Below are 26,525 nucleotides of genomic sequence, written 5' to 3'. Positions count from 1 at the left end.
CAGGGAATTCTGCAGAGAAGGGACTGCACCCCTGAGCTGTTTGTGGCAGTGAGTGGAGCTGATGGATGCTGAGGAGATGATGGATGGTGTCATGGAAACTTTCACTCCCTGGCAATTTCTCATGTCCCAATAAAAACACCCACAGCTAATTTAAGCCAGACTTAAATCAATCTTTTACCATCATCATTTGTTTCCAAGAGAGAGTGAGCAATTTACTATCTGTTCTTCCTAACAGCTTCCAAAAATCATTTCAAGTGGGGGATTTGCTGGACTCAGAAGCAAATGATCACCTCTCTAATCCCAGCAATGCAAAGATCAGTCAATGTGCCTGAGCACCCGGGCTGGTGGAGCTGGGCCAGCCTGAGGGATGGGAAGGGTCTGATGCTCTCTGTTTTTCTCTGTAGACCTCTGCTCATCCTCACTGGTCCTGTCAGTCCCTGTGGCAGGGGCACCCCAGCTCCTGCCTGCTGTGCCTCCTCTGGCAGATCCCACTGCTCATGGCTCCCACCAGCTCCCAGGAGGGAGAGCAGGACCACAGAGTGACTAAAGGATTGGGTGGGGGGGGGGTTAAAAGAGTAAATCAGGGAGTAAATCAGAGAGCTGGGTTTGTGAGGAGGAGGAATTACTGTGGGCAATGTCTGTGCTGGGGCTCGGCGTGGGGCAGCAAGAGATCAGATCCTCACAACACTTCACGTGTCTGAGTCACCTCAGACAATTTCTGGTGCTTTCACTCTTGCCAGAACATGGATTTCTTAGGAAAGGAAAGGAAAGGAAAGGAAAGGAAAGGAAAGGAAAGGAAAGGAAAGGAAAGGAAAGGAAAGGAAAGGAAAGGAAAGGAAAGGAAAGGAAAGGAAAGGAAAGGAAAGGAAAGGAAAGGAAAGGAAAGGAAAGGAAAGGAAAGGAAAGGAAAGGAAAGGAAAGGAAAGGAAAGGAAAGGAAAGGAAAGGAAAGGAAAGTCTATCATTTGCTCTTTGCACATCTGGGGAGCTGGTTGTCCAGCTGCCCAAAGCACAGATTTGTCAAACAAATTTGCTCCTTGGAGCCCTTTTTAAGAGCTTCCCTTTCATGGATTTAGGTGATGTCACTGATGCTCTCTTTATCTCCTCTGGCTGTTTTTTCACTCTTTGCATACCTGGAATCCAGGTGAAGGAAGGGGGACATTTCACTGACCTGTTTGTTCAGAAAAACGTAGATGATGGGGTTGTAGACAGTGCTGCTCTTGGCAAGGTTGGCTGGGATGATGCTGGCTGCAGGGGTGATGAGGCCAGGCTGCCCAAAGGTGGCCAGGAGTGCCACAGCTGCATAGGGCAGCCAGCAGAGGAGGAAGCACAGCACCATCACCAGCACCATCAGCAGGATGTGCTGCTCCCGGCCCCATCCCGGCCCCCTGGGCACGCTGCTCACCTGGGGACAGAGGCACAGGGGAGGCATCAGCACTGCTGGCCCTGGGGACAGGGAGGGCCTGGTGTGTTGGTGTGGTCATTTCATGAAAAGTGTCAAAGACCACCCTGGGTCGGGGGTGGCTGCGTGTGCTGGAAAAGTCTCTCCTCCCACCCGAGCTTCCAAAGAAAGGCTCAGCAGTCTCTGTTGTTCAATCTCAAGGCAGTTTATTGCAAGTTATCTAAAAGATTTTCTTCTGGGGCTGCTGTGGTTTGCTCAGCAGCTCAGGCAGAGGCACACACACACCCTGACATCCTCTCTGACCCCAACTGCTTCTTCTCTCCCACCCAGGGCTGCTGCTGCCTTTTATATGGTACATTACATATTACATGGTTTCAGTTTTTCCCAATGCCTATTACCTATATTAAATGGTGCTTTTCTATCTTTTATATGGTACATTACGTGTTACATGGTTACAGTTTTTCCACAATGCCTATTACCTATATTAAATGGTGCTTTTCTACTCTAAACCAATCTGTGAGTGCCAGCATCAACAAGAACATGGAGGTAAGGAAGAAGAAAGAGGAGAAACAGGACTGGCCTACATTCCTCCATCTTAAAACCTCTGACCCCCATGAGCAAAACCAAAGCCCCCTGTACAGGTGTTAAAACCCCCCTGTACAGCACTAAAAAATTCTTCCCTCTACTTTGTGGCTACTTCTACTCTAATATCTAAACTTTTGTGACTGCTTGTTCTTCCTGCAAGGTTGGTAAATCATTCCATGGCTCAAACCCAAAATCACAGCTGTTTGCAGCTGCCTGCCAGGGTCTCAAATGCTTCTGACCTGGGCCTGGAACCTCCAAAAATGTCTGAGGGACATTTTGAGTTCCCACAAAAAGGACAGGACTGCTGGGATGCATTCCTTGAGCTTTATTAGCAGCATCAGCCTCATGACAGGGTTGAGACAATGGCAAGATGGCAAAACTCAGGTACAGCCAGCAGCAGCCAAAGATTTATTTGTTACAGAGCATCTTAAAACCTTTTTACCCAATTGCACATTGCTAAAGCTTACAGGCAGTTGTTTTAGCCAGTTACTAAAAGCACACATACACCTGCTTTACACAATGTTTGTCTTCTTTCTATTACCTATACACATTACTCCATTGTAAAACCTTACACTATACTTAAAACCTTATACTATCTTTCAAATCACATTTTTCTGCAGTCTTAGGGTCTATCTTAGCTAAGTCTAAGACTCAAGCTTAGTGTCTTTATTATTATCACTGCATTAGTTTCATTCAACAATGAAACTCATTGTTTCATGTCCTTGCTTTCTATACTATTGTAAATTTTTCTACCTCCAGACTTTGCAGCTGCAGCTGATTCCAAGTTTCTCTGCTCCTTCTGTTTCTAAGGTTTGCTTTCCTAGCTTTCTGAAAATTTTCTTTTCTTTACTGTTTCCCCCACCTGGGAGCTTCTGGGGTGGCTGCACTGAGGGCAGGGCTGGCAGTGGCACCTGAGCTGTTCTGGCTGGAGAGGAGCTGGGCAGGGCTGCTCTGGTGTGCACTGAGTGTCCCTGACAGCTGGGCCAGAGGTGCCTTCTGGGGCTACCCAAAACCAGAGGCCAGACAGAATTAAGGGAATCAAAAGCAGTTTTATTTATTGAAGGGTCTTCATGGCAGAAAAAGCCCCCCAGGGGCTACACCCAAAAATGGACCATGGCTCACAGGTTTTCACACTTTTATAAATTTGCACCATTTGCATATTGGGGGTTCATTTTCCAATTCCAGCTTCATGTAATGAAGTCATTTACCCCAAGTTTGCTCCCCCCAACTCACTTTTGTTTCCATCTCTCTGGCCTGAGGCAGTGAGGTGTCCTTGATTGCCAGGCCTGGAGAGGAATTGCTGTGTCTGCCCAAAATGGGAAAGCAGCAGCTCACACTGTGTGTGGAGTTTAAAGACTAAGAATTACAGGATTGCAAAAATATGAAAAATATACAAGCTAAAATCCTAAGGCATCAGCAGGACCAACAAAAGTGCTCTGCATCCACAGCAGCCTCCTCCAGCTTACTCCAAACCCAGATTTTAATGGGAGTATCCTGGGCAAGAGGCAGGGAGAGGGGATGTGCCCCGGTGTGACCAGAGGGCAGCAGCTGCCAGAGGTCCCAGAGCCACTGCCCCAGTCCTGCCAGGAGAGATCCAGCATGAAATGTGCCTGTACCCACAGGCACTGGGGCCAGGGATGAGAGGGGCTGACAGAATCTCCTTCCCTGAATCCATGGCCAAAGGCAGCACTCGAATTAAAGTGATTTACAGCAGCTTCCTCCTCTGGACTCGGGGCTCACACATACTCCAAATTAAATCACACTGCAAATAAACACTGCTGGCCTGGGCCTCAGCCTGGCTTGCTGAGTGCTCTCAGGGTGTTTTGAAAAGCAGACCTTTCAGTGGCTGCTGTGTAGTGCCTGGGCTGAGAAGTGCTGCAGTAAGCACAAGGAACTAATTATTACAAGCAGTTTTATGGGGAATCTGTGGGGATGTATTTGAGTGTTGGAAGTCACCTTGAGACTAATTAAAAAGCCTAACCAAAACCGTTCAAAAAATAGAACATATTTGTAATTGCCTGCTGAGGGAACTCAAATACCAAGTACTTTATAAATATCTTGTTAATGTGCAAATGAAATCTTTTATGACACTTGTCTGTGATTTAAAAGGAAAAAAGTGGTATTTGCCACTAGGCAAATAAAGTTGTTAATCAAAATATTTCCATTAGTGAGAAGTGAATATTTCACTCAGAGCCACCCACAGGCATCAGTAGCTCAGATTTATTCACAGCCATCTCAGACAGAAAGCTCACATTTATCTTCTTCCATTGTATCTCATGGAGCTGATAAGAATTTTGTACAGCACATTCTCTGGGTGTGGATTGTTTGAGAGTCTGCCATGTGTAAAACTTCACTCAGGCTGTGTGTGAATCCAAACAGCAGCACTGGGGTGGAGGCAAGGCTGGAGACCAGAGAGGAGCTGCATTTCACATCATGGGCACTTGGTTCTGAGGCTCCTGACAAGAGGCACTGAAAGGCATCAGCACCAGCTGCCAGGGCTCTGTATCCCCACACAAATCCCAGTTCCTTTGTGCCTTCCTGAGGTCCTTCTGTCCACCCCCATGCCAGGAAACACCTGGGGACGTGGTGGGTGATGCTTGCGTGTGGAGCACCTCAAGGAAAACCAAAAGCTCCATTGGGTTCTATTGATTGCCATTGATTCCAGACAAGGAAACCCAACAACCTCTTCCTTCAGATAAGGCCAGAGAGGACAAATGTTTTTCTGATGTTTTCTAACTGGAGGTCAGGCTGCTGTGGGGCTGGCGTGGGAGGAGGGCTCTGGAGGGGTCCATACCCTGAGCAGGGCTGGGCTCCAGGCAGCTGTGCAGTGCTTGCCCTGCACATCTGCAAACCCTGCTGCACGGGAGGAGCAGCTGCTTTTGGCCACTGCTTCAACTCAGAGCCCGTGGGGGACTGCTGCTGCTGCAGGTCCCACCCGGGCAGTGCTCCCTGCTCAGGTGAACTCTCTTGACTTTTGAAGTGTTTTATCCTTTTGTCAAAGAGAAAAGCTTGCAGTTTTCAGACTGTTGATACCAGGGAATGGCTTCACAGGTAAGCAAGGAAAGGTTTCCATTTTCTTGCCAGCAGCAGGAAATTATTATTTTCATCTTACAAGGCCAGAAATTTTGAATATCCTCCCACTTCTGTAACTCTTCTTGAAGCATTGCTTTTGACTACAAGGCTCCCCTGGTCAGTCAAGGAAACCTGAGATAGTCATATGAGGCACACATGCAGAAAACTGCAAAACTAAATCACACCCATCAGCCTTGAAGTGTTGCTGCACCCCATCAGCAGATGGTGACTTGGCTGTACCACGTAACTGTGGGCTGTGCTTGTCATCAGATCACCCTCTGGAGGTGGGCAAAGCAAAGAGCTGTGTAAAAATGATGCTGCCGAATGGTGCTGTGGGCTTTAGTCTAATTTTGTCTTTATTATTATCACTGCATTAATTAAAGGGATGGGACTATTTTGGGGCTAAGAATGATTTATTGCCAAGATAAACATCAGTCTCAGAGGCTGTGAGATTTCAGGGGAGCAAGCATTCAGCCATAGCTCAAAGTAGTAACAAGTTCTTCATTACAAGGCAATATAGAACTTTCTGATCCAATGGACAGTTGCCACTGGGTTTATTTTGCTTTTCTAACCTGTCACTTTTACTTAATTTTGCTGCACTGCGGGTGCTTTTACCGATGGGCTCCTATCTCACATACACACAAATGCTTCTATTATAACATCTAAACTCTCAGCTACTCTATCCAACCACACCCCTACACTATAAACCCTTCACCATCTTATCAATGCAGTTTCTCACTATCTAAAGGTATGTTCTTACTTACCACTATAGAAACCTAAGTTTATATTTTTTCTGCTTAATGTCTGTGTACTTTATTTTTACATCAATCCAAGCTTCTCCCAGGGCTGCAAAGCAAACCCTCCGGTGTCTGTGGAAGTTTCTGGTTTTCCATTTCCCACAGTTTTGATATCTCCCAGGAGAGCTGAGAGCACAAGTGTGGCCCATGCTTGCCTTTGGCTGCTGGAGGCTGGACAGTCATCCAGGCTGCTGCTGGCTCAGGGCTGGCACCCTTGGCCGTGCACTGACCTGCTGTGCTCTGTCCCCTGCTTCTGGCTTGGTCAAAAATCTAAACCTCAACCTGCTGTGAAAGACATTTGTTTTTTAAATCTCACTGTTTCTGTAGGTTTTGGTATAGAAAACAGCCATGAAGAATGTGCTTTTATAGCCCTCATATTTTCTTCACTGGAAATGGAGTCTCTGTTTTTCTCCTAAAATAATCTTTTCAGTTTCCTAAAATTTATTTGTCTCTGTATCACACCTTCTATATGCTGAATGTGTGTGCCAGTGTACTGAGTTAGCAGGACTGGGGAGCTGGAAGCCCTGGCCCCATCTTGCTCTACAATGTTCTTTACTTTCACTTCCCATGGCTGTTGATTTTTTTACTGGCTAGATTTCTTTCTGTTTTCTCCTGCAGAGAAGCACCTCAAGGTGGTGATTCAGCCTGCAGAAGTGATCAATTTGCCTTTTTAAAAATCTCACTGACCATAATTGGGATTGTACCCAGCCACCCTCCCAGGGCAGGAGCAGAAATGCTCACAAATAGTGTTTGTTTGCTGTGGCATGGGTGTCACAGACAGAAGGCTGTGGGTGAGTGACTAATGCAACAAACAATAAGGACAGGTTTAAACAGAGATCACTGTGGACACAGCGAATGCCTGGCTGGTGCTGCTGACACTGTGCAGAAAGAACAGAGTCATCACTTCACCAGGAAAGCAAAATCTGTGTTTTCAGCACTGGGTATGGAAACTGCTCAGCCACATCCAGAGCACAGCTCTGCCCCTGGGAAGAGCTCCCGGGTCTCCAGGGCTATCTGAGCATCTCAGCTGGGTGCCTGACTGTGTTTTCTCTTGCCTTTCTGTGAAACCACCACACTCTTTAGAGCTTGGAGAATTGACAGCAACACTCATGGAACTAAGAGGATGGTCCTTGAGAAATGTCAGAGTAAGGGAGATAAAGGAGGAAAAACCTCAACCAAAGTGGGCATGTGCTGTCCTGAGCAGGCCAGCAGAGCCCTGTGGGCAAAGCTGTGACAGAAGGGGCAGCACAGGCACCCCTGGGCTGTGCCAGTAGCTGAGCATCACTGCCTGTCAGAATCTGTGATATTTAAATTATTCTGAGATTGTAGAAAGTCTCTGTCTTTCAGCCCCACTGCCAAAGCAGAAGCCATAATTGGTCTGTGCTGGTTTCCAGGTTGTTTATTCTGTTTATCTCTCACATGTTCTGCTGCCCTGCCCAGCTCTGTCCTGCAGGGCAGCATGTGGGGCTCTGCCCTCAGTGGGATGTGACAAACATTAAATACCAGAAACTCCCTGGGCTGGATTTACAATAACGTGCCAATATCTGTCACCTACGTTGGACAGTGTGTCCCCAGCCTGAACCAACAGAAAAATGCCAAAACCACAGTGAGACATGGAGGGCATGAAGAAGGAGAAAAAGGACAAGGCACACCCAATTTCCTCCATCTTGTCCCCTTTGGACCCCTCATCTAGAATCCTAAAATTTTACTTTTGCACCCGTGCCACACTTAATTATTCCTTATATCAACCACTCAGAGCTGGTAATTCATCCTGTAGGATTGAAAACTCTTTTCCATGGCCAGAGATCACAGACAGTGTCTCTGGGGGCTCTGTCCAGGGGGGTTCCTGACCCCTGCCAGGGTCCCAGACCTGCCAGGGAGCCAGAGGGAAGCCCTGGACTCCCACAACTGCCTCCTCATCAGAAGGAGCCCAGGAGCTGTGAAATCAAATACACTCTGCCCTGGAGAATTCCTGGCTGGGTTTGTTTGAATATGTACTGAGAAACCAGACTGTAACCCGGTGGAGATGGAATTAAACTGCACAGGCTGGGCACTGAAGGTCAGTCTGATTTCTTCTGAAGAGGGTGTGAGAATTCCTGGTGGTCTCTGTCCATCAGCACATGCCCTACTTCTAAGAATTGATAAATGCAGGTAGCTAAGTTGGATGCTGCAGAGGAAACCCTCTACCCTTTGGGGTTGGGATTAGATGATCTTCAAGGTCCCTTCAAACCAAACACAACCATTCAATGATTCTATCATTATTGAGAATTTCCTTGAAGTTCTGAAGCAGTGAGCAGCCATTCAGTGCTGGTTTAACAATATTTCATAATCTGTCCTAATACTAATTTGAAAAAGTTTCGCTTGGAGAAGAAATAAATGGCTGACACTCCCATGCAGAAATATTGCAAGAACAAGTTAGATTTTATTTTTAAGGAAGTGTTTACTCTCTCTGTTAACATTCAAACATTTGAATTATGCTTTAAAACCTCTAAGTACAATCGTAAAAGCCAGAACCTCGTTACCTGCACTCACGGTGAGGCACTGGCTTTCTCAAAGTCCCATCCAGTCAGTGCCTTGCCATGACCATGAGAGTGGGGAAGGCAAGTGCCAGCTCTGTTCCATGTCAGTTTTAATGCTCCTGAGAGAGGAGAGCTCTGCCCCTGACAGAGCTGGGGCTCTCACCCACGGAGCAGTGCTGGACCAGCACTGAGCCAGCAGAGCAGGCAAGGACAGCACGGGGACACAAGGGGAAGAGCAGAGCTGGAGACCCAAAAGGGCATCAGGCAAAAGCAGCTGCACTGCTGCCGTGTCACCGGGGAGTGCTGCCTCCCAGACCCCGGAGTGCTGAGTCCCTGCACGAGGCTGGCAAACCGCCATTTCATGGGGCTGAGCTGCATCGCTGATGACAAATCCCTGAATTCCTCTGAGTGAAAGACAAACCTTTTGTAGTGCCCTTTGTGCAGCACCACCTGAGTCATGTCCCTACTGGTTGGGGCCCAGGCCTTTCCTATATGAAAGAGGACAGTTAGAAGCCCCTCTGATTTAATTATATTTATTTATATGTTTATTTTTATTTATATATATATTTACATTTATATTTATATATTTTATTTGTATTTATATTTATATATTTTATTTATATTTTTATTTATATTTTTATTTTTATTTTTATTTTTATTTTTATTTTTATATATTTTTATCTATGTATATAGTATATATTTCTATATATTATATAATGTATAAAATATATATAATATATTATATTATATTATATATAACATATATAATATATATGATAATATATAATATATAATATATATTATTATATATATGTATAATATATAATATTATTTAAATCATATCATATCATATCATAATCACATCCATTATATATTATATTATATTATATTATATTATATTATATTATATTATATTATATTATATTATATTATATTATATTATAGTGTATATATATAATATGTGTATATATATAATATGTATCTATTTCTGTATGCTTTGGGGGAAATGGGGTATGTGAGGTGGGGGTGGTGTTTTGTAAAAGATGGGAAATGGAAAGGGTTTCTCAGACCTCTGAAAGCCCCAGAAAATGCAGCAGCTTTTTGTGCAGGGCAGCAGAACTTCCTGCACTGCCTTGGCTGAGGCTGCAGCCCCAGCTGCACACGCAGCACAGCTGAGCTGGCAGGGGAGAGTGGAGATGGAAACTGATTTAAAACAGGGGGAATTAGTTTGAAGCACCTTTATTCTCGGGGCTGGCACTCCTTGCTCAGGATGAGAAGCAAGCCTGTCTGCAGGCTGTGGAGAGCCTTGCACCTTCCTTCCACTGCCACAGCATTCTTCACTCTCACTTTCCTGCCTGGGACTAAGTGTATTTTTATGGCTAATGGAACACCTGATGCACAGCAAGGAATAAAACACCTGTAAGAAATTGCTTTTGCCTCCAGCTGTTGGATATTTTCAACCAGAATTCCATCCTTCTTTTGCAGAGGAGGTGTTGGGATGGGGGAGCTGAGCTGGAGTTTGGCTGCACTCATGAGGTGCCCTGTTTTGCTTTCCTTCAGCTTTGCTTTCCTCCTGCTTTGCTTTTCTTCTGCTCTGCTTTCCTCCTGCTCTGCTTTCCCTTTTCTGCTCTGCTCTTCCTTTTTCTCTGCTTTCCTCCTGCTCTGCTTTCCCTTCTCTGCTTTCCTCCTGCTTTGCTTTCCTCCTGCTCTGCTTTCCTTCTGCTCTGCTTTCCCTTTTCTGCTCTGCTTTCCCTTCTCTGCTTTCCCTTTTTCTCTGCTTTCCCTTTTTCTCTGCTTTCCCTTCTCTGCTTTCCCTATTCTGCTCTGCTTTCCCTTCTCTGCTTTCCCTTTTTCTCTGCTTTCCCTCCTGCTCTGCTTTCCTCCTGCTCTGCTTTCCTCCTGCTCTGCTTTCCCTTTTTCTCTGCTTTCCCTCCTGCTCTGCTTTCCCTTTTTCTCTGCTTTCCCTCCTGCTCTGCTTTCCTCCTGCTCTGCTTTCCCTTTTTCTCTGCTTTCCCTGCTCTGCTTTCCCTGCTGGAGGTCTCTGGGCTCCCCTGCCCTGCCCTGTGCCCAAGCAGAGATTCAGAGCAGATGTTTATGACCTGCACAGTTGAGAGGTGCCCACCTCTCTTCTGTGGAAAGGCAGAGGAATCCTCAGCCACATCAGGACATTTGTATCACTCAGGCTTGACAACAATCCACATAAATTACTGATTTTTCTAGTCACACATTTCCTTTCCCCCTGCCTTTTTCCTGTGCTGTTCTACCCTTGTCTCCCTCAGTTTCTGACACACAGGCTGGGTTGCTCTGAGCATCTCTTTGCTTTTGAAAGGCTGTGGAGACCCCCACCTCACTTGGCTGTTCTAGGGAAAGGGAACTGGACGACAAATGTGACCATTCATGATGTACAAAATGTGCTCCAAATCCCACTGATGCTTCTGCCTCAGCTTCAAACCTAATTACAGAGTGTGTTCATGAGCCTTAATGAGCTGGGTTTGCACCAAAACATCCCAAGTTTGTCTGCTCATACACCAGTTTGGTGGGTCCAAACACAAAAGTTCTGACCCTGGGGCTGTGCTCCTGGTGCTGCCCAGCACTAAGAGCTGGGGGAAGATTTGCCTCTGCAAATCATCTTTTCTTTTCCTGAAAATGGAGGCTGTGGAAAAATCTCCTGTGATAAGTGAATTAACAAGACTGGTGCTGTGGAAATTTGGCCAAAGCTGGCTTCAAGAAAGGAAGGTGGTCTCAGGCTGGCAGGGGATCACACAGCCCAGGCAGGGACCATCCATCACAGATGTGTTTCCAGTATTAACACAGACCCTGCCAGAGCACTTGGGGAGGGGAGAGGAGAGAGAGAAAAATCCATTTCCATCTGCTGTGCTGATGTCTTTCACCTCTGTGCTGCAGAGTGATTTTTCTCATTTCTAAGAGGGCTTGGAAGGTGCTAGAGGAGCCAGTGAGGGCAAGGGAGGAGCTCTCTGGCTCAGATATCCTTTGAAGTGCTCACAGCATCCTCTCACATTCACCTCTGTCCACTCAAGGGTGAACTACATGATTTAAGATCAAAATTTAAATCTCAATTCCGCCCCTCATTTGCTGTTATAGAAATTGAGGATTGTAAGGAGAGGTCTTGTAGTCACTAAAGGGGGTTAATTTTTAATTTCAAATGCCAGAATATTAAAATAATTCATCCTGGTTGTTATTTGCAAAGGCTGGAGCACTGAGTGCAGGCACAGTGCAGGGCTGCTGGAGTGTCTGGGTTCTAGGTGTGCCTCATTCTTCTCAGTCCCTGTGTCTGAGGTTGGAAATGCAAGATGTGGCTGGGGGCCTGTATTCCATTCCTATCTGTCAGAGCTGGGGCATTCTCTGCTGTTCTTTGGGTAGTTTTTTCTTTATCTCTCCCACAGCCAATCCTCCCTCCAGGAGATCTCTGCTGTCCATGGCCACTGAGTGTCCCTGCATGGCTGAGAAAATTCCATCATCCATGGGGAGATGCTCTGCCCAGGGGAGGAGCCAAACATTCCTACCTGGATCCAATCTGACCTGGGAACAGCACAGCAGCCTATGCCCCCTGCATTCCCAGAGGAGCAGCTTCCTTCCCCCTGCATTCCCAGAGGAGCAGCTTTCTTCCCCCTGCATTCCCAGAGGAGCAGCTTCCTTCCCCCTGCATTCCCAGAGGAGCAGCTTTCTTCCCCCTGCATTCCCAGAGGAGCAGCTTTCTTCCCCTGCATTCCCAGAGGAGCCCAGGCCCATCTCCCCCAGCCCTGGAGCTCCAGAGGAAAACTCCCCCCTTGTGCAGGATCCTGCTCCAGCAGAAGCACAGCTGGCACTGCAGGAGGCTGAGCCCCCCTGGGATGGGGCTGAGCCACCTCCCTGACACACAGGGGACAGGGCTGCTCTGACTCTGGCAGTGGGGTTTTGTATTACTGCACTGTTTATTTTTATATTTCCTTTTAATTTCTTTTTCTTAATTAAGAACTGTTATTCCTATCCCCCCATATCTTTGCCTGAGAGCCCCTTAATTTCAAAATTATAATAATTCAGAGGGATGGGATTTACTTTTTCCATTTCAGAGGAGGCCTCTGCCTTCCTTAGCAGACACCTGGCTTTCCAAACCAAGACACCTTGAGTCCTGTGCAACACAGCCAGGGTGCTTCCAGGCTTGGGGGCTCCCTGTGCAGGGATGTCCTTTGGAATTCTGACTGCAGAGCCCATCTGTCAGTGGGAATGGTTTCTACAACATCTCAGCACCACTGCTGTTCACACTGGTTTGGTTCCCCTCCTTCTGCACCTTGCACTGATCCTTTAATCAGTAATGTCTGTGGTGAGATGTGCTCCTCTCACTGAGAGTGGAGTGCTCAGTTCTTGCTCACACAGCAGAGGACCAGGGAGAGCCAGGGGAGGGCAGTGGAGCTCAGCCTGCAGGGCACGGCTGCTCCCTGCTGTCCTGCCAGGCTCTGCTTCCCTCACTGCCTGTGCTGGGGCACTTCTGAGCTTTGGAAGCAGCTGCAGAAAAATTTGCACTACAGGAATAATAATAATAAAAAAAATCACAGCTGCCTTGTTTTCAGCTAGGAAAATCCTTAATGTGCTCACCAGGTCTGTGAGTGCTGTTGGACAAATGCTGCTCTGGCACACCCAGCACGAGGTTCTCTCCCCTCCAGCTCTCTGGACATGCAGTGCTCCTCTTTAAGCAAATCCTCCAGGGAATCCCAGTCCCCCAAAGGGGGGAAGTGTTGCCTGTTGTTCCAGAGCTCTGGCCCTCCTTGCACATGTGCTTTGTATTCACTTGATGCCTTAGGATTTCAGCTTGTATATTTTTCATGTATTTGTAATCCTGCAGTTCTTTAGTGCATAACTCTAAACTCCACACACAGTGTGAGCTGCTGCTTTCCCATTTTGGGCAGACACAGCAATTCCTCTCCAGGCCTGGCAGTCAAGGACACCTCACTGCCTCAGGCCAGAGAGATGGAAACAAAAGTGAGTTGGGGGGAGCAAATTGGGGGTAAATGACTTCATTACCTGAAGCTGGAATTGGAAGATGAACCCCCAATATGCAAATGGACCAAACTTATAAAAGTGTGAAAACCCGTGAGCTGTGGTCCATTTTTGGGTGTAGCCCCTGAGGAGCCTTTATCTGCCTGAAATGTACCTGAAGGCTCATCAACTGCTTTTTATTCCGCTAATTTCGCCTGGCCTCTGTTTTTGGGTACCCCCACAAGGCATCCCAGGTCGTGTCCAGGAGCGGGTCCCTCTGCAGCTCTGAGCAGGGGGGAGCAGCGCTCACCAAACAACCACGAGCATCTGAATGGGCAGAGCTCCTGCTGCTGTCCGAGAGGGGAAATACAGAATACAGAAACATCCCTCGCCGCCTTGGCACTGGCACCGACCTCCGCCGAAGCCAGGAAAGCTGTGAAAAATGCATATTTATGATTGGCTTTTCGCAAATGTTACAATGAATATTATATGTGTAATGTTAGAAAGTTATGCTGTATTAATTCCCTTACGTATTGTGTTAAGTGTAGTTTTAGGTAACAACATAATGTTAAAATAGAGACTGTATGTGGGGAAGTTTTTTTTTAGGGATGAGATACTCGCTTTGAGGAACACCTAAATCTTCCAAAGGAGAGGAATTTATGGCTTCTATCAGAAGAAGCTAATTTCTTCAGGCCTTGCTCAGACCCAAAGATGCCAGGGGAGTAAAGGAAACAGTTGACATACAGCAGACAGAGTTCTAGTTTTAAATAGAATGTATGCATAACCATGAAGGATGTATGAATATGCAACAAGTGTATTGGTTTAAGGGTGATTCCTTTGTTCACAAGTCATGCTTTTTGTGACTTTGTGTCCGAGACCATCCGGACGTCCACAATTCTTTGTTTTTTATTGTCTTGCAATTGTCCTAACTCTAAACTTTATTACTCTAATTGTATTATTATTTTTATAACCATTGTATTATTATTAAACTTTTAAAATTTTAAACATCAAGTGATTGGTGTTTTTCACAAAAGCCAATTCTTTGGTTTTCCTGCGTGTGGGTGGATTGACCCAGGGTGATTTCCCTCTTCAGTCACTGACCTGCATGGCCCCTGCAGCTCTTCAGGGCTCAGCTGCCTCAGGACTGATTTTCTCTTCCCTGGTGTCTCAGGAGCTCGGGTGCTTAAGCTGCCATGATTCCTGCCTTTGGGGATGTGTCTGTCTCACATGCCCAGCTCAGCCTCAGTTTATGGTGGCTATTCAGGCTGGCCAGATTAAGGCTGGAGGAGCAGTGTAATCACCCTTTCCCCTTCCTGCCAGTGGAAGGGAATTGCTGGAACACAGAGCTCTTCTCCCCCAGTTTCTCCTGCCCATGCTGGACAAAGCTATTCCCTGCACTGGAAACTGCTGCACTTGCTAATTGACATAATGAAATTAATATGGAACACATCAAAGGCCTCCTTGCTGCACTTTTTTTTCTTTTCCATAACACATGGGGGACCAAGGGGGCAGAGGGCTGGTAGAAACCATGCCAAGGTGTTGGCTTCTCCTTCCTTGCCTGTGATTACTACTCAAGGTAGATTTACCCTGATATGACTCAACCCAGGGCAGGAGTCTGCAGAAAAGCAGAATATTGAGCCTTGCACTGGTTTGCTTGGATGAATAATTTGAAGGCAGGCCCCCAGATTCATTTGTCAAGGAGATAATAGAAAGGAGGTTGTCTGTGCATTAAAGGGGAAAAACCCCAAGCACACTGTAATACAGGGACAGAAAAGCTGGGATCCATTGTATTTGCATTGTGACAAGTCATGTGAAAGACTCTGCCAAGCTTGCCAGTGACTCCAGCTAATGCCTTTCCAGCCCCTGTGCTCACAAAATGATTTCTCTGTTTCCAGCAAGCATTTTAGGGTTGCACGTGCTGACTAGAGCTGTTCCACAGCCTGGGAGCAGCATGGCTGTCTCCTGCAGGGCTCATGAATTCTGCCTGTGTGCTGCTTTCCGTGAGCTGGCTATTTCCAGCTGCAGTCTGGGATGCAGATCGTGTTTGACCAGGTGGCTTGCCCAGACAGGAACTGGGCTACACAAGACAGATGATGGACTTTGGTTAGCATAAGAGATTTGATAACAGGATGCCTTGGCAAGAGCAAACAGAACTTTGAGGATTAAATCAAGATTGTGAGAAGATTCAATCACATGGATTTACTGGGAAAAGAAAATTACATCAGACTTCTGCAAGCAAGAGATGTTTAAAATTAATAAGTTTGTTTATGTGACTTTTAACCCAATCACTGTAGTAAAATATTACTAGCCTCCCTAAAATACTATATAAGCGGTTGTACTTCACAATAAATTTGGATTTTTTGCTCATCCCTCTCTCTCTCTGCACTGCCAATAGACAGGTCTTTACGGGGTGTCTCTGCACACCACACCTGGGGCTGTGCAAAGTGCTGAAACACAGGAAGGGCCAGGAGAGCCCTTCACTCCTCAGGACATCCCCAGCTCGGGGTGAACCCAGGCTACCAAGTCCCAGTAGAGATTCTGAGCTCCTGTTCCTTGGCAGCCATTGATTGTTTGCATGGCCAACGCTGTCTTTGAGGGTCCACGTGTGCTGTTTGTGCTGCTGGAGGGGTTTTGCAGAAGCTGCAGACACGACCAAGCTTCTCAAAGCAGCCAGGAGGCTCGGGATGAGGGTGCCACCCCTGGGGCACTGTGGTGAAGCCAAGGGAGCAGAGATGGAGCCCCTCACCCAGCTGTGTGCCAGGGCACCCCTGCATCCTGCCCTCGCTTCCCCAGGAAAGCTGCAGCCTTCTTTTTGCTGCACAGTCCTTCACAGGAGAGCTGTGAAACCTGTATCAAAGCAGAAATTAGATAATTAAGACTCAAGCTCAATGGGATTGGAAACCTAGATATCCCTCATTTTCTAATGGTTCTTTTCAGAATTCAGACTTATGGTTGGCAGTGTGCTGTAATACATCCCAGCTCCTGTGGAATTCATTTTAAATGGTTCAGAGCAAGCCCTTCCCTCTGGCCATTCCCTGCCAGCCTCAAACATGGGAGGAAAAGCAGATCTGCTCTTAGTGGTGAAAATTCTCCTCAAATTTAAGGAAACTTGAAGCAATACAGTGGGAGTGGGAGCCTGGACCTATTTCCAAGAATTTCAGCATCCTTGCAAATCTCCCGTGATGACAATCAGGCCAGAAATCAGAGCATGAAAATACAAATGTCAAGCGAAAGGATAGTTTTTCATGCCTGGCTGAAACCAAACACCCTGATCTGCCAGCACAGTTTTGCTCCTGTAAGTGCTGCAGATAATCTCACTTACAGGCAGATATGCATGGCAGGAGCTGGAAGCACCATTAAAGGCTTACACAGTGTTGCCTATAATTTAGGATCCACTAAAAGCACAAATGTCTGTTGTTCAATTCCTTAAATATTAAGCTGGCATGTGAAGCTTATTTTTGTTCATTTTTTCCCCTCTCTCTTACACACACCAGGGGTTTGGCTGCTCCTGCACCCTGCTGCCCTGGGGGCTCCTGGGCAGCAGCAGAAGCAGCTGGGAGCAGCCTGGGTCAGGAACAGGCATGGGAGGCAGCAGAGAGGCTCTGGGGCTTCTGCCTCTGCGCCTCCCCTCTCTTCTGGCTTCCCAAACGAGCCCAGGTGCATCCACAGGACCGTCCAGGTCTGACTTTCCCTCTGTCACCCTGATTCTTAAGATTTTCTAAAGCCTTCTGAGTTTACATTCTGTTGGAGAATTTTCCCACACAATTTCTGTAAACAACATATTGTTTACATTCTTTTATGGGGGTGGAGAAACTTAATGTACTAGTAGTTTGTCCAATGTCTTTGGAGAGGTGGCCCATTCACTCTCCAATCCAATGTCACCTTTGGGAAAGTTGTCATGGTTTGACACTGGCACAATGCCAGTGCCCCTATGAAAATGTGATCCCTCCCTTGAATGCTGTGAAGTGGAATCTAGAACAGAGCAAAGCAGGCCCAAGCTTAATAACAGGAAAAAAACTTTATTAGACTACTACTACTAAATAAAAAAGAAAACTAAAGAAGGGGAAAAAAAAACCACACAAAGATCAAATGAAAACCTTGCAAAACATTCCTCCCCCCACCACCCAACTCCAACAAACCACAGTGAGACACAATCTGGACCCCAGTCAGGTTTCCACCCTCCAGACGATCGATACTCAGTCCATCAAGGGAACAGAGTCTCTCCTGTGCCACAGACCTCCCAAGAAACACAGCTCCACATCCTGTGCTTCCATGTCACACATGGCACCGCCCGGAGAAAAAGTTTGCCATGGTGACCCTTCTCCTTTCCATGCACAGTGCTCTCACCACTAATGCATGGATGGACAGACTGCTTTTAGGACTTTTCCTTTCAAGGATGCCCTGCCAAGAGGGGAGAAAACAACAGTTCAGTTTTTCATTGTTTGGGACCACAGTCCCCCCCCATTTTCCCCTGGGGCTGAGGGCTCAAGAACAGAGATCTTCTTCTCTTCTCTTTCCTTTCCAGGACAGGGGGACGCCACCACAAACCCCCTAACCTTTTCTCTGTTCACTCCAATTTTGTCTTTTTCCCAGCTGAAGCAGGTCTCTTGACTCACTGGCATCCTCCCAAAACACAGTCCCTCTTGAAGGAGAAGATTTGGTTCAGGTTGTGGCTAACAGAAAAGTCCAGCCAAAAGCCACTCCTTGTCCCCCTCCCATCCAGAATTCCTCCTTCCAACATCCCATCCTAAGGTCCAAGGTGTCCCTCTTCCTCTCTTTCAAACTGAGGAGGGGAAAAATTTCACAAAGCTTTCATTTCTCAAGGAAGGATTAAAAGTCCGAACTCCCAGGATGGCTCGATGCCCGGACATCCAGCAACTCCCACACAACTGGACACCTTGCAGCAGCTCCCCCCACTCCTCCTTCCTTGCGGCTTTCTCTCTCCCTCTCGGGAGAGGAACTCTGGGGGTGGGGAACGGAGACATCCCAGATTTCTCCACCCTTCCATCTGCAGGGGGCCAGCCCGGCTCCAGTCCCTCCACCCTTGGGCCCACCTCAGTCAGGCCATGGGCCTTCCCCTCCCCACCCAGCCACGCCCGGGCAGGGGAGAGCACAGCACTGCAACCTGACCGGAACCAAAGAGAGCGAGTTCTCCTGGGAATTCTGCTTTTAACCTCCCTGTGTTCTCAGAGGTGTGTCCACCTTCAATTGGTCAATATCTAAATTGACCTCTTCCTTCCGGAAAAAATTCTCTTTCCGTGTCAAACCATGACAAAAGTATAAAAGGTGGAATCAGAGAAATAAACTTTCTTCTTTACCTTGCAAATAGCAGGTGGCTCACGTCGTGCTTTCACGTGTCCTGTAGCGACATCCCTCTTCGTGGAAAATCCCTTCCTGAAAGGATAATTTTGATCCAGACAGAACAAATTTTGTATTATTTTCCCTTGTTTGGGGGTTTCTGCAGGACCAGGGAGCACAGGAAAGACAACTCCTGACCTTTAGAGTGGTCACCCATCTGACAGGGAGGGTGACAGCCCCTGCCACCACCCTGTCCCTCTTCCATGCCACTGTGGTCCCTGGCACAGCAGAGATCCCAGTGCAGCCACCGAGGGCTCTGCTGAGCCTGAACTGCTGCTGGCACTCACCCTGCTCTATTCCACAGCTGTCCTGGAGACAGACGCCTCTCCTGAGCCCAAATGCAACATTTCATGGGATGGCTGCATCAGTGGGGAGAGTATTTAATGTGAAAACTTCCACCCTGCAGCGCTGCTGCACAGCTGCAGCTCCAGCAGAAGTGAAGGAGAGCACTGGAGAGGGCAGAGGCAGCAGGGCTTGTCCCAGCCCTGGGATCACTCTGACACACCAGACACACAACCCCGACAGGAAAGCAGGTTTGTTTGCTGTTTCTTGCCCTTGGAGGAACTTTGGAGAGGAAGAGCCTCTCTTGCAGGCAGGACCTGCTCCAGCCCCAGCTGCTGTGAATACCTTGCAACAATCAGCATGACTAAAATAGTATTTTTAGCCCTAAAAGATGGAAAAACACTGAAGTCCTGTGAAATCCAGCCCTTGCCTGTGCTCAGGAGACTGGTCCATGGTGGTGCAGCTGTTCCCAGCACAGGGTGACCAGAGAGGACTGAGGTGGCTTTTGTGGGGAATGAAATGTATTTGTAACAAGACAGTAGGCTGGGGGTATATGAGGATTAATTTAAACATCTCCAATGATTTAATTTGCTCCTGCCCAAAGTCCCTGAGCAATAATAAGCTTAAATTAAATGTTTACATCTGCAAATGTGTCTCACAGGGTGATCTTTATTTAATTCCCTCTTATGTTACAGGTGCTTTCTGTGTCAGGTGAGCCCAAGCCAGGTCTGGGATCACTGATGGAGCTGGAGCCCAGCCTGGGGTGGCTCCCAGGCTACAGGGGCCAAGTGTGGAGGTGTTTAGGGGGTAAATGATCCCTTTGTGCTGGGAGAGTCCTTGCCTGGCCACAGACTGGTCCCCAAGGGGGGCTGCCCTCTGTGCACGAGCAGCCAGTGCTGGTCCATCACTCGTGGCTAAAGGCAGGTGTTCTTCACAAAGGAGGAAAAACCTCTGCACTGGCATTTCCAGTGTCTGACAGTGCTGCCCTGATGGTGTTTGGCACCAAATGTTCCACTGGGGTAGCAATATGTAAAGCTACTATTCCTCATCTCACAAAAAAATGCTCATGGTCTGTTGGAACCCTGGTTAATGAGAGTTTTAGATTTTCTGTGCTGCCAGGCACTGACCCCCAGGAGAACACTGCATTTGACCTGAGGCCATGGAAAAGGCTTCCAAAATTGAGTGATAGCACTGGGATTGTGGGTGTGGAGTTTGAATAGAAGTGTGTGATATCACAGGGTGGAAAACTTGGAGTTTAAGGGTTTAGAATACAGTAATAGATACAAAGCAAGATGGAGGTTTCAGGGTGGAGGCTGCTCCTTCTTCACCTTCTTCTCTGTGGGTTTGGGAGGTTTTGTGTGATTGGACAAAAAAGTCCCCATTGTGGGCATGGGTGGTTGGTTATTGGGTTAAAAGTAAAAATAATTTAGGTGTAATTTCTTAATTGGACAGTTGATCCTTAAAAGGCCTTGTAGAGAGAGAGATACAACTCCATTTTTAGTTTGTTAGAGTGAAGTGCTGCAGAACTGACAGTTTCTGAGACTGTGACATAGATAAGAACTAACAAACATCTGAGTCCAAACAAGAAATTCCATCTCACACATTTAATCCCGACCCTGGCAGAAATGAAGTTAAAACTCAGTGATGGTCATTTATGGAGTGGCTTTGCTTTGTGTCCAGGGTTATCTGCCTCATGTCATGGGTCTGTCTTACAGTTTGTATTTGTCAAGTTACATCTTCCTGCTTTGCCTGATGCCACCAGCAGCTTGGTTATCTGTGACCATTTTCTTAGCAGCCTTTTTTTGCAAGATTCACTTTGTGCTTTCAGAAGAGAAGCCCTTCAGAAATCACCACTCCCACACTCTCCACGGACCATGCTGGACCTGCTGATAATGTTCACCCCTCTCCACAGCATTCCTGCAGATTTAAATCCCGGGACCAATCTCATCAAGGTAGGGAAATCTTTCCTAGTTTTAATTAGGGGTAACTGGAAGTATCTAGAATTCTCTGGCAAACTTCCCCCATTTGTGGTGCTGTTATAGGGACCTCTCATGCCTTAGCTTTTATATTTTTCAAATCCTGTACTGCATCAGTGCACAACTCCAAACTCCATACAGAGTGTTTGCTACTGTCTTCACATTTTGGTCAGACAATAAATCCCTCTGGGCCTGAGATCCAAGGACACCCCACAGCCTCAGGCCCCAAAAAGTACAAACAAAAGTGAATTGGGGGAGCAAACTGGGGGTAAATGACTTCATTACCTGAAGCTGTAATTGGAGGATTAACCCCTGATATGTAAATGGACCAAACTTTTAATTGTCTGAAAAACTGGTGCCCATTGTCCACCTTGGGTGCAGCCTCTGGGAGGTTTCTGACTGCCCAAGGTGTGGCTATTGAAGGCCTTCAGTAAATACCCACTTTATTCTCTGAATCTTGTCCAGCCTCTGCTCTAGGCAGCCACCCCAAGGCATCAGCTCCAGCTGTACACACCTGAGTATGACTTTTAAAGCCCTGGTAGGCTGGAGCCTGTCACCAGGAGAGCCACATCTGACTGCAGAGGAGTTCTAAAGGTGGAAAATGGGCTTCATCAGCTTCTGCCTGGTTGGGGGTCACAGGCAAAAGGCAGCTGAGGAATCACCTTACCTGTCTGACAGCACAGAGCAGCTTCCCATAGGAATAGACAATGATGGCAAAAGGGATTACGAGGCAAAAGATGAAAAGGCAGATGATGCAGGATGTGTTGTTGGCATCCTGGGAATGCCAGTTCACAGAGCAGGTTATCCCTGGTCCTTCTGGCCCGTAGCTGCTCCAGCCAAGAAGCAGGGGAACAGTCCAGAGCAGGGAGTATGTCCAGGGCAGGATGATGCCTGTCCAAGCTTTGCTGTACTTGGTGGTGTCAGGCTCTGCTGTCCTCGTCATGGTGCAGCAGCACTCGTAGGAGAGCACAGCCAGGGAGATGAGTGAGATGATGCCTGTGGCAAACCAGAGCCTTGAACTGGCAAAAATGAATCAGTGAAGGCTTTGCTCTGTCTCCCAAAAAAATATGTCAAGCCATGGGTGAAATTTATGGCACTGGCTTTGGAAACAAGGTGGGCAAGGACTGCGACTGGAGGTGTCCCCCCATGAGTGAGAGGTGCTGAGAGCTCTCACCAGGAGCTGGGGCTGTTTAAACAGTGTCCAGCCAAAGAAGCCAGCCATAAATGCTCATCAATAATTAAGCACACCTGTCTGAATGGATGTGTGTGTGTGTGTGTGTGTGTGTGTGTGTGTGTGTGTGTGACCTGCAGCAAAATTCTGGCTTCTCCATCACATTTGGTTCTTGCCACCTGTACAGTTCAAGATTAATATCTAGATTTGCCCAAAGTGTGGAGCTGATCTGGTGCTCCTCTGCCAGCTCTGAAGTGCAGCCTTCTGAGTCCTTCTTGGGGAAGTGCAGCCCCACAGGGTTTCCATAAGGATTCCATGCTGTGCATAATGAAGAGCTGTAGATTAAACCTGTGTTGAAGCCCCTGTGCCAGCAAGTGCCCCCCTCGGGGGGGACAGGCAGCTCGTGAGCTGAGTGATGGGTCTCCTGCAATTGGGGTACTGCCAGCAGACACCAGTGGGACAATAAAACCACCAGCAGCAAATCAAAGGCTTCTTTTGTATGCAGAAATGCTGGAGGAGAGGTAATTTCTGAAGCTGATATAAGAGTTTGGGATTTCCCTCCACACACACCTCCAGGGCTGCATTGTGGAAGCGATGCTGGCAGCTACAAGGGGATGTTGCTGGATGCTGACACACTCCTGCTGAACTTTCCTTGCCAAGTAAAGGTTTTACATGCACAAATTTGGCTTTTTAGCCTGTATAACTTCATGAGGGAAAGAGATGGCAGCAAAGAGCTGCTGCAAATCTCTCTTTAGAGTGTGCATAAGCAGTGTCAGTGTCTCCTGAGTGGCTGTGTACAGCTCGATGCCAGGCTAAGCTGTGTTCCTGGGGAGGTTCAGCTTTGTTCTGATGGGCAGAGGGATGCTCTGCTGGTGCAGCCTCTGCTCCGTGTGAATGCTGGCTAGGGGAGAGCCCCAGCGATGTGTGCCGGTGTCTGCAGTGGTACAGCAGGCTGGGAGAGACTGGCAGCGCTGGGAAGGTTGAAAACACGAGCTATTGTCATGTGTAACACGATATCCATCGTACCTGCCACCCCCACAGCCCCCAGCGCTGCGGGGGCTCTCCCCTGTGTGCCCGGCTGGCAGCTGAGGACAGGGCTGGGCAAAGGAGAGGGGCACAGGGCTGGATAAAGGAGAGGGGCACAGGGCTGGATAAAGGAGAGGGGCACAGGGCTGGATAAAGGAGAGGGGCACCGGGCTGGGCAAAGGAGAGGGGCACAGGGCTGGATAAAGGAGAGGGGCACAGGGCTGGGCAAAGGAGAGGGGCACAGGGCTGGATAAAGGAGAATTGCACAGGGCTGGGCAAAGGAGAGGGGCACAGGGCTGGGCAAAGGAGAGGGGCACAGGTCTGGATAAAGGAGAGGGGCACAGGGCTGGGCAAAGGAGAGGGGCACAGGGATGCTCTTTTCTGCCGGCCTGTCCTGCCCGGTGGCATCTGGGGTCAGGGCTGGCAGCCACCAGATTTCCAAGCAATCGCGGCTGTGAGGGATCAGGGCTGCCCGCGCTGAACGCGACACTCAGGGACAGGGTTCAGTGGTGGGCCTGGCAGTGCTGCGGCAGAAATTGAACTCGGTGAGCTTAAAGGTCTTTTCTAACCTAGACGAGGCGGATTCTACCCCCGTTTGCATCCTTTAAAGTTTGTAGAGCTCTTCCTCAGCCGCTGGAAACACGCAGTGGAGCTTGAATGAGGACTCACGCTTAAGGCTGCCTGAGCTTTTTCCAGCAAAAGAACCGCTGAAGCTGGGGACGTTTGCCCCCAGCCCTGAGCTCCTGGCGTGCCGGTGTCCCCTCCCCGGGCGCAGCCCGAGCTCCACCGCGCCCGCCGCTCTCCCGGACACGCACCCACCGCACCTGCGGGCTGGCCCTGCCCTCTCATGTCCCCCGGGGCTGCCGGCGCTGTCCCGTCCCCTCCCCGGAGCTCCCGGGGGCCGCAGCGGCAAAGCCAGGGCTGCACCGAACCCGGGCCGAGCCCAGCTGCGCGGTCTCGGCTCGCAGGGCGCAGCCGGGAAGAGCACGGGCTCTGCCGGAGCGCAGGAAAGGCGAAGCTTCAGCTGCCAACCAGCTACAGATCCAAGTGTTTCTTATCAGCTGAACTTCCTTCAAATCTAACTTCTGGTCATACCCCACCCATCAGTAAGGAGAGCCCTGTCGGACATTTTAATGTATTGATGTGCTGACCTAAGAGGGGGAAAAAAAAACCACCCGCACTTTTCTACTCACAAGGCAATTTTTCTCACTGTTTGCAAACAAAAAGTGAATTTGTTCCATTTCCTTCAGCTTGGCTGCTACGAGCAATTAATACTGAAAAAGAGAGTGTGAAGCCTGGTATTCCCCCTCTTTTTTTTTTTTTTTTTTTTTTTTTTTTTTTTCTCCTCTTTTTATCATTTGGCACTTCAGAGTATTTCTGCTTGTAATAACCTTCAAGTTTGTGTTTTTTTTAAACAAAACCTCTGCACTTTGGGAAAACTGGCCGCTTCTTGCCTTTCCTCTGGGCTGCTAAGGGGATGGGCAGGGTCCACCATGATGCAATTATTTATCAGCATTTCTGAAGACTAAGAATGTAACTGGCCATGTAGCTCAAGAGGTCAGTCACCCGAAACTCTGCACTTTAGATAAAAAATAAGGATGGAGAAACAGCCCCTTCACCAACTTTTTTGCCCTCCTCTGGACGTGCCCTTCAGTGTCTTTCATGCCCGGAACTGGACACAGGATTTGAGGCGCATCCATCCAGGTACTTTTTAATGCAGCGAAGAATGTGCCTGTCCAAGCTGTGGGCTGCCAGTTTTCCCAGGAGAATGCTGTGGGATGTTTCAGACCATTTACTGAAAATGTGCCAAGATGTCGTTTTGATAATGCAAAATTGGTTTGATCACCTGGAAAATCGTGTGGCAAAAGGACTCATTTGGGGAAAAGGTGCTACGGTGCAGCACGTCTGTCTCCTTGATAATTTGGGAACTTGGCTGGAACTACACAGCTGCCGGTGAAACTGGTTTCTCCTCTGAAAGAAAGGACAGGAATTGCCTAAACCCCAGTGTGGAATCCGGAGCGATTTCGTTACGTTTCCCTCGACTGTAGCAACAGCAAGACGGCACAGGGCCGCTCCGAGTAGGATGGGGCTCGGCTCCCTGGGGGTTTTCCAAGCTGCCCGGAGCAATGCTCGGCTGAGCGCTCGGAACCGAGCCGCGGGCACACGGTGCCCGGGAGCCGCGGGCACACAGAGCCGCGGGCACACAGAGCCGCGGGCACACAGAACCGCGGGCACACAGAGCCGCGGGCACACGATGCCGGAGAGCCGCGGGCACACGGTGCCCGGGAGCCGCGGGCACACAGAACCGCGGGCACACGGTGCCGGAGAGCCGCGGGCACACAGAGCCGCGGGCACACAGAATCACGGGCACACAGAATCACGGGCACACAGAACCGCGGGCACACAGAATCACGGGCACACAGAATCACGGGCACACAGAATCACGGGCACACAGAGCCGCGGGCACACAGAATCACGGGCACACGGTGCCCGAGAGCCGCGCTCCAGCCCCGTGCGGGACGGCCGGACCGAGGGTGCCCCGCACCCCGAGCGGCCGCGGAGCTGCCAGAGCGGCTCGGTGCCGGGGCTCCGGGAGAAGCGATCTCCAGGTAAACAAACGCCTTGGCCGGGGGCTCTGTTCCGGCTGGGTGAATTCCCTGCCGGGCTGGGAGCTGCCCGCGCTGTCCCGGGGTGATCGCAGCGCCCGGACACGGGGCCGGGCAGGGCTCGGCGTGGCTGCCCCACGGGCGATGCCCGGGCTCTGTGCCGGAGCCCAGGGCACGGTGCCGCGCAGGGGACGGCGTTCCCGGCGGGGGCAGCGCTAAATGCCGTGTCCCCGGCGGGACCCAGCGCCGGCAGCTTTGCCGCTGTGCCTCTCTGCTGGCTATCGAGTGGTCCAGCCAGCATCCAGACCCATTTCCCGCACAAATATTTCGAGAATGGCTGGAAAGGGGCAGGAAAGAGGCACAGATATTTCCCTCTGGCTCGCACCAATCTATGAGTTGCACTATCTTGTAAATCCATTGTCCCGATGTGGAAATCCCACCAGCCACAGCCACCAATGGCACTGAAGTCAACACTGTTACAGCAAATTATCTTTACTCTCTTACTAATGATAAGAGAAGTAATAATCCTCTTACATGACTAATTACAGCCACAGAAATTGTGGTAATGAAAAGAACTCCCTTTGCCAGCATTCAAAAAAGTTACAATTTACATGAACTAAGAGCCTTATGTAAATAATTATTATTATTTTGTACATGACTCTCCCTGGTCCCACCTGATCTCAGTAAATCAGGGTGTAATTAATCACAGAGGATTAAATGTTGCAGGACAAAGACTGGAAAATGCAGTAGAAGCAATA

At 48.6% G+C, this 26,525-nt stretch overlaps 1 protein-coding gene across 1 annotated transcript; it reads right to left on the bottom strand.

The window, feature by feature from the left end:
- Positions 1-567: 567 nt before the first annotated feature.
- On the bottom strand, positions 568-25,930 carry LOC146766569 (pinopsin-like). Its single transcript, XM_085587473.1, has 3 exons — positions 23,986-25,930; positions 21,624-23,106; positions 568-1,462 (listed from the first exon to the last, which is right to left on the bottom strand). Exons 2-3 carry the CDS (start codon positions 21,905-21,907, stop codon positions 1,072-1,074), a joined length of 675 nt encoding a protein of 224 aa, XP_085443599.1. The 5' UTR covers positions 21,908-23,106; positions 23,986-25,930; the 3' UTR covers positions 568-1,071.
- Between the last annotated feature and the right edge of the window lie 595 nt (positions 25,931-26,525).

This window comes from Lonchura striata, chromosome 9, assembly GCF_050655825.1.
Source record: "Lonchura striata isolate lonStrDom1 chromosome 9, ASM5065582v1, whole genome shotgun sequence".
In the NCBI taxonomy this organism is placed as follows: Eukaryota; Metazoa; Chordata; class Aves; order Passeriformes; family Estrildidae; genus Lonchura; species Lonchura striata.
The sequence above is the reverse complement of the archived record's forward strand: the minus strand, read 5'-3'. Positions and strand labels throughout refer to the sequence as shown.

What these genes read in the sequence shown, in the direction of transcription:
- LOC146766569 (XM_085587473.1), bottom strand. Translation starts at nt 21,907, where the DNA reads ATGACGAGGACAGCAGAGCCTGACACCACCAAGTACAGCAAAGCTTGG. An exon ending in GCTGTCAGACAGGTAAGGTG is followed by an intron (nt 1,463 to 21,623) that starts ATTCCTCAGCTG and finishes CCAACACACCAG; the next exon opens with GCCCTCCCTGTCCCCAGGGC.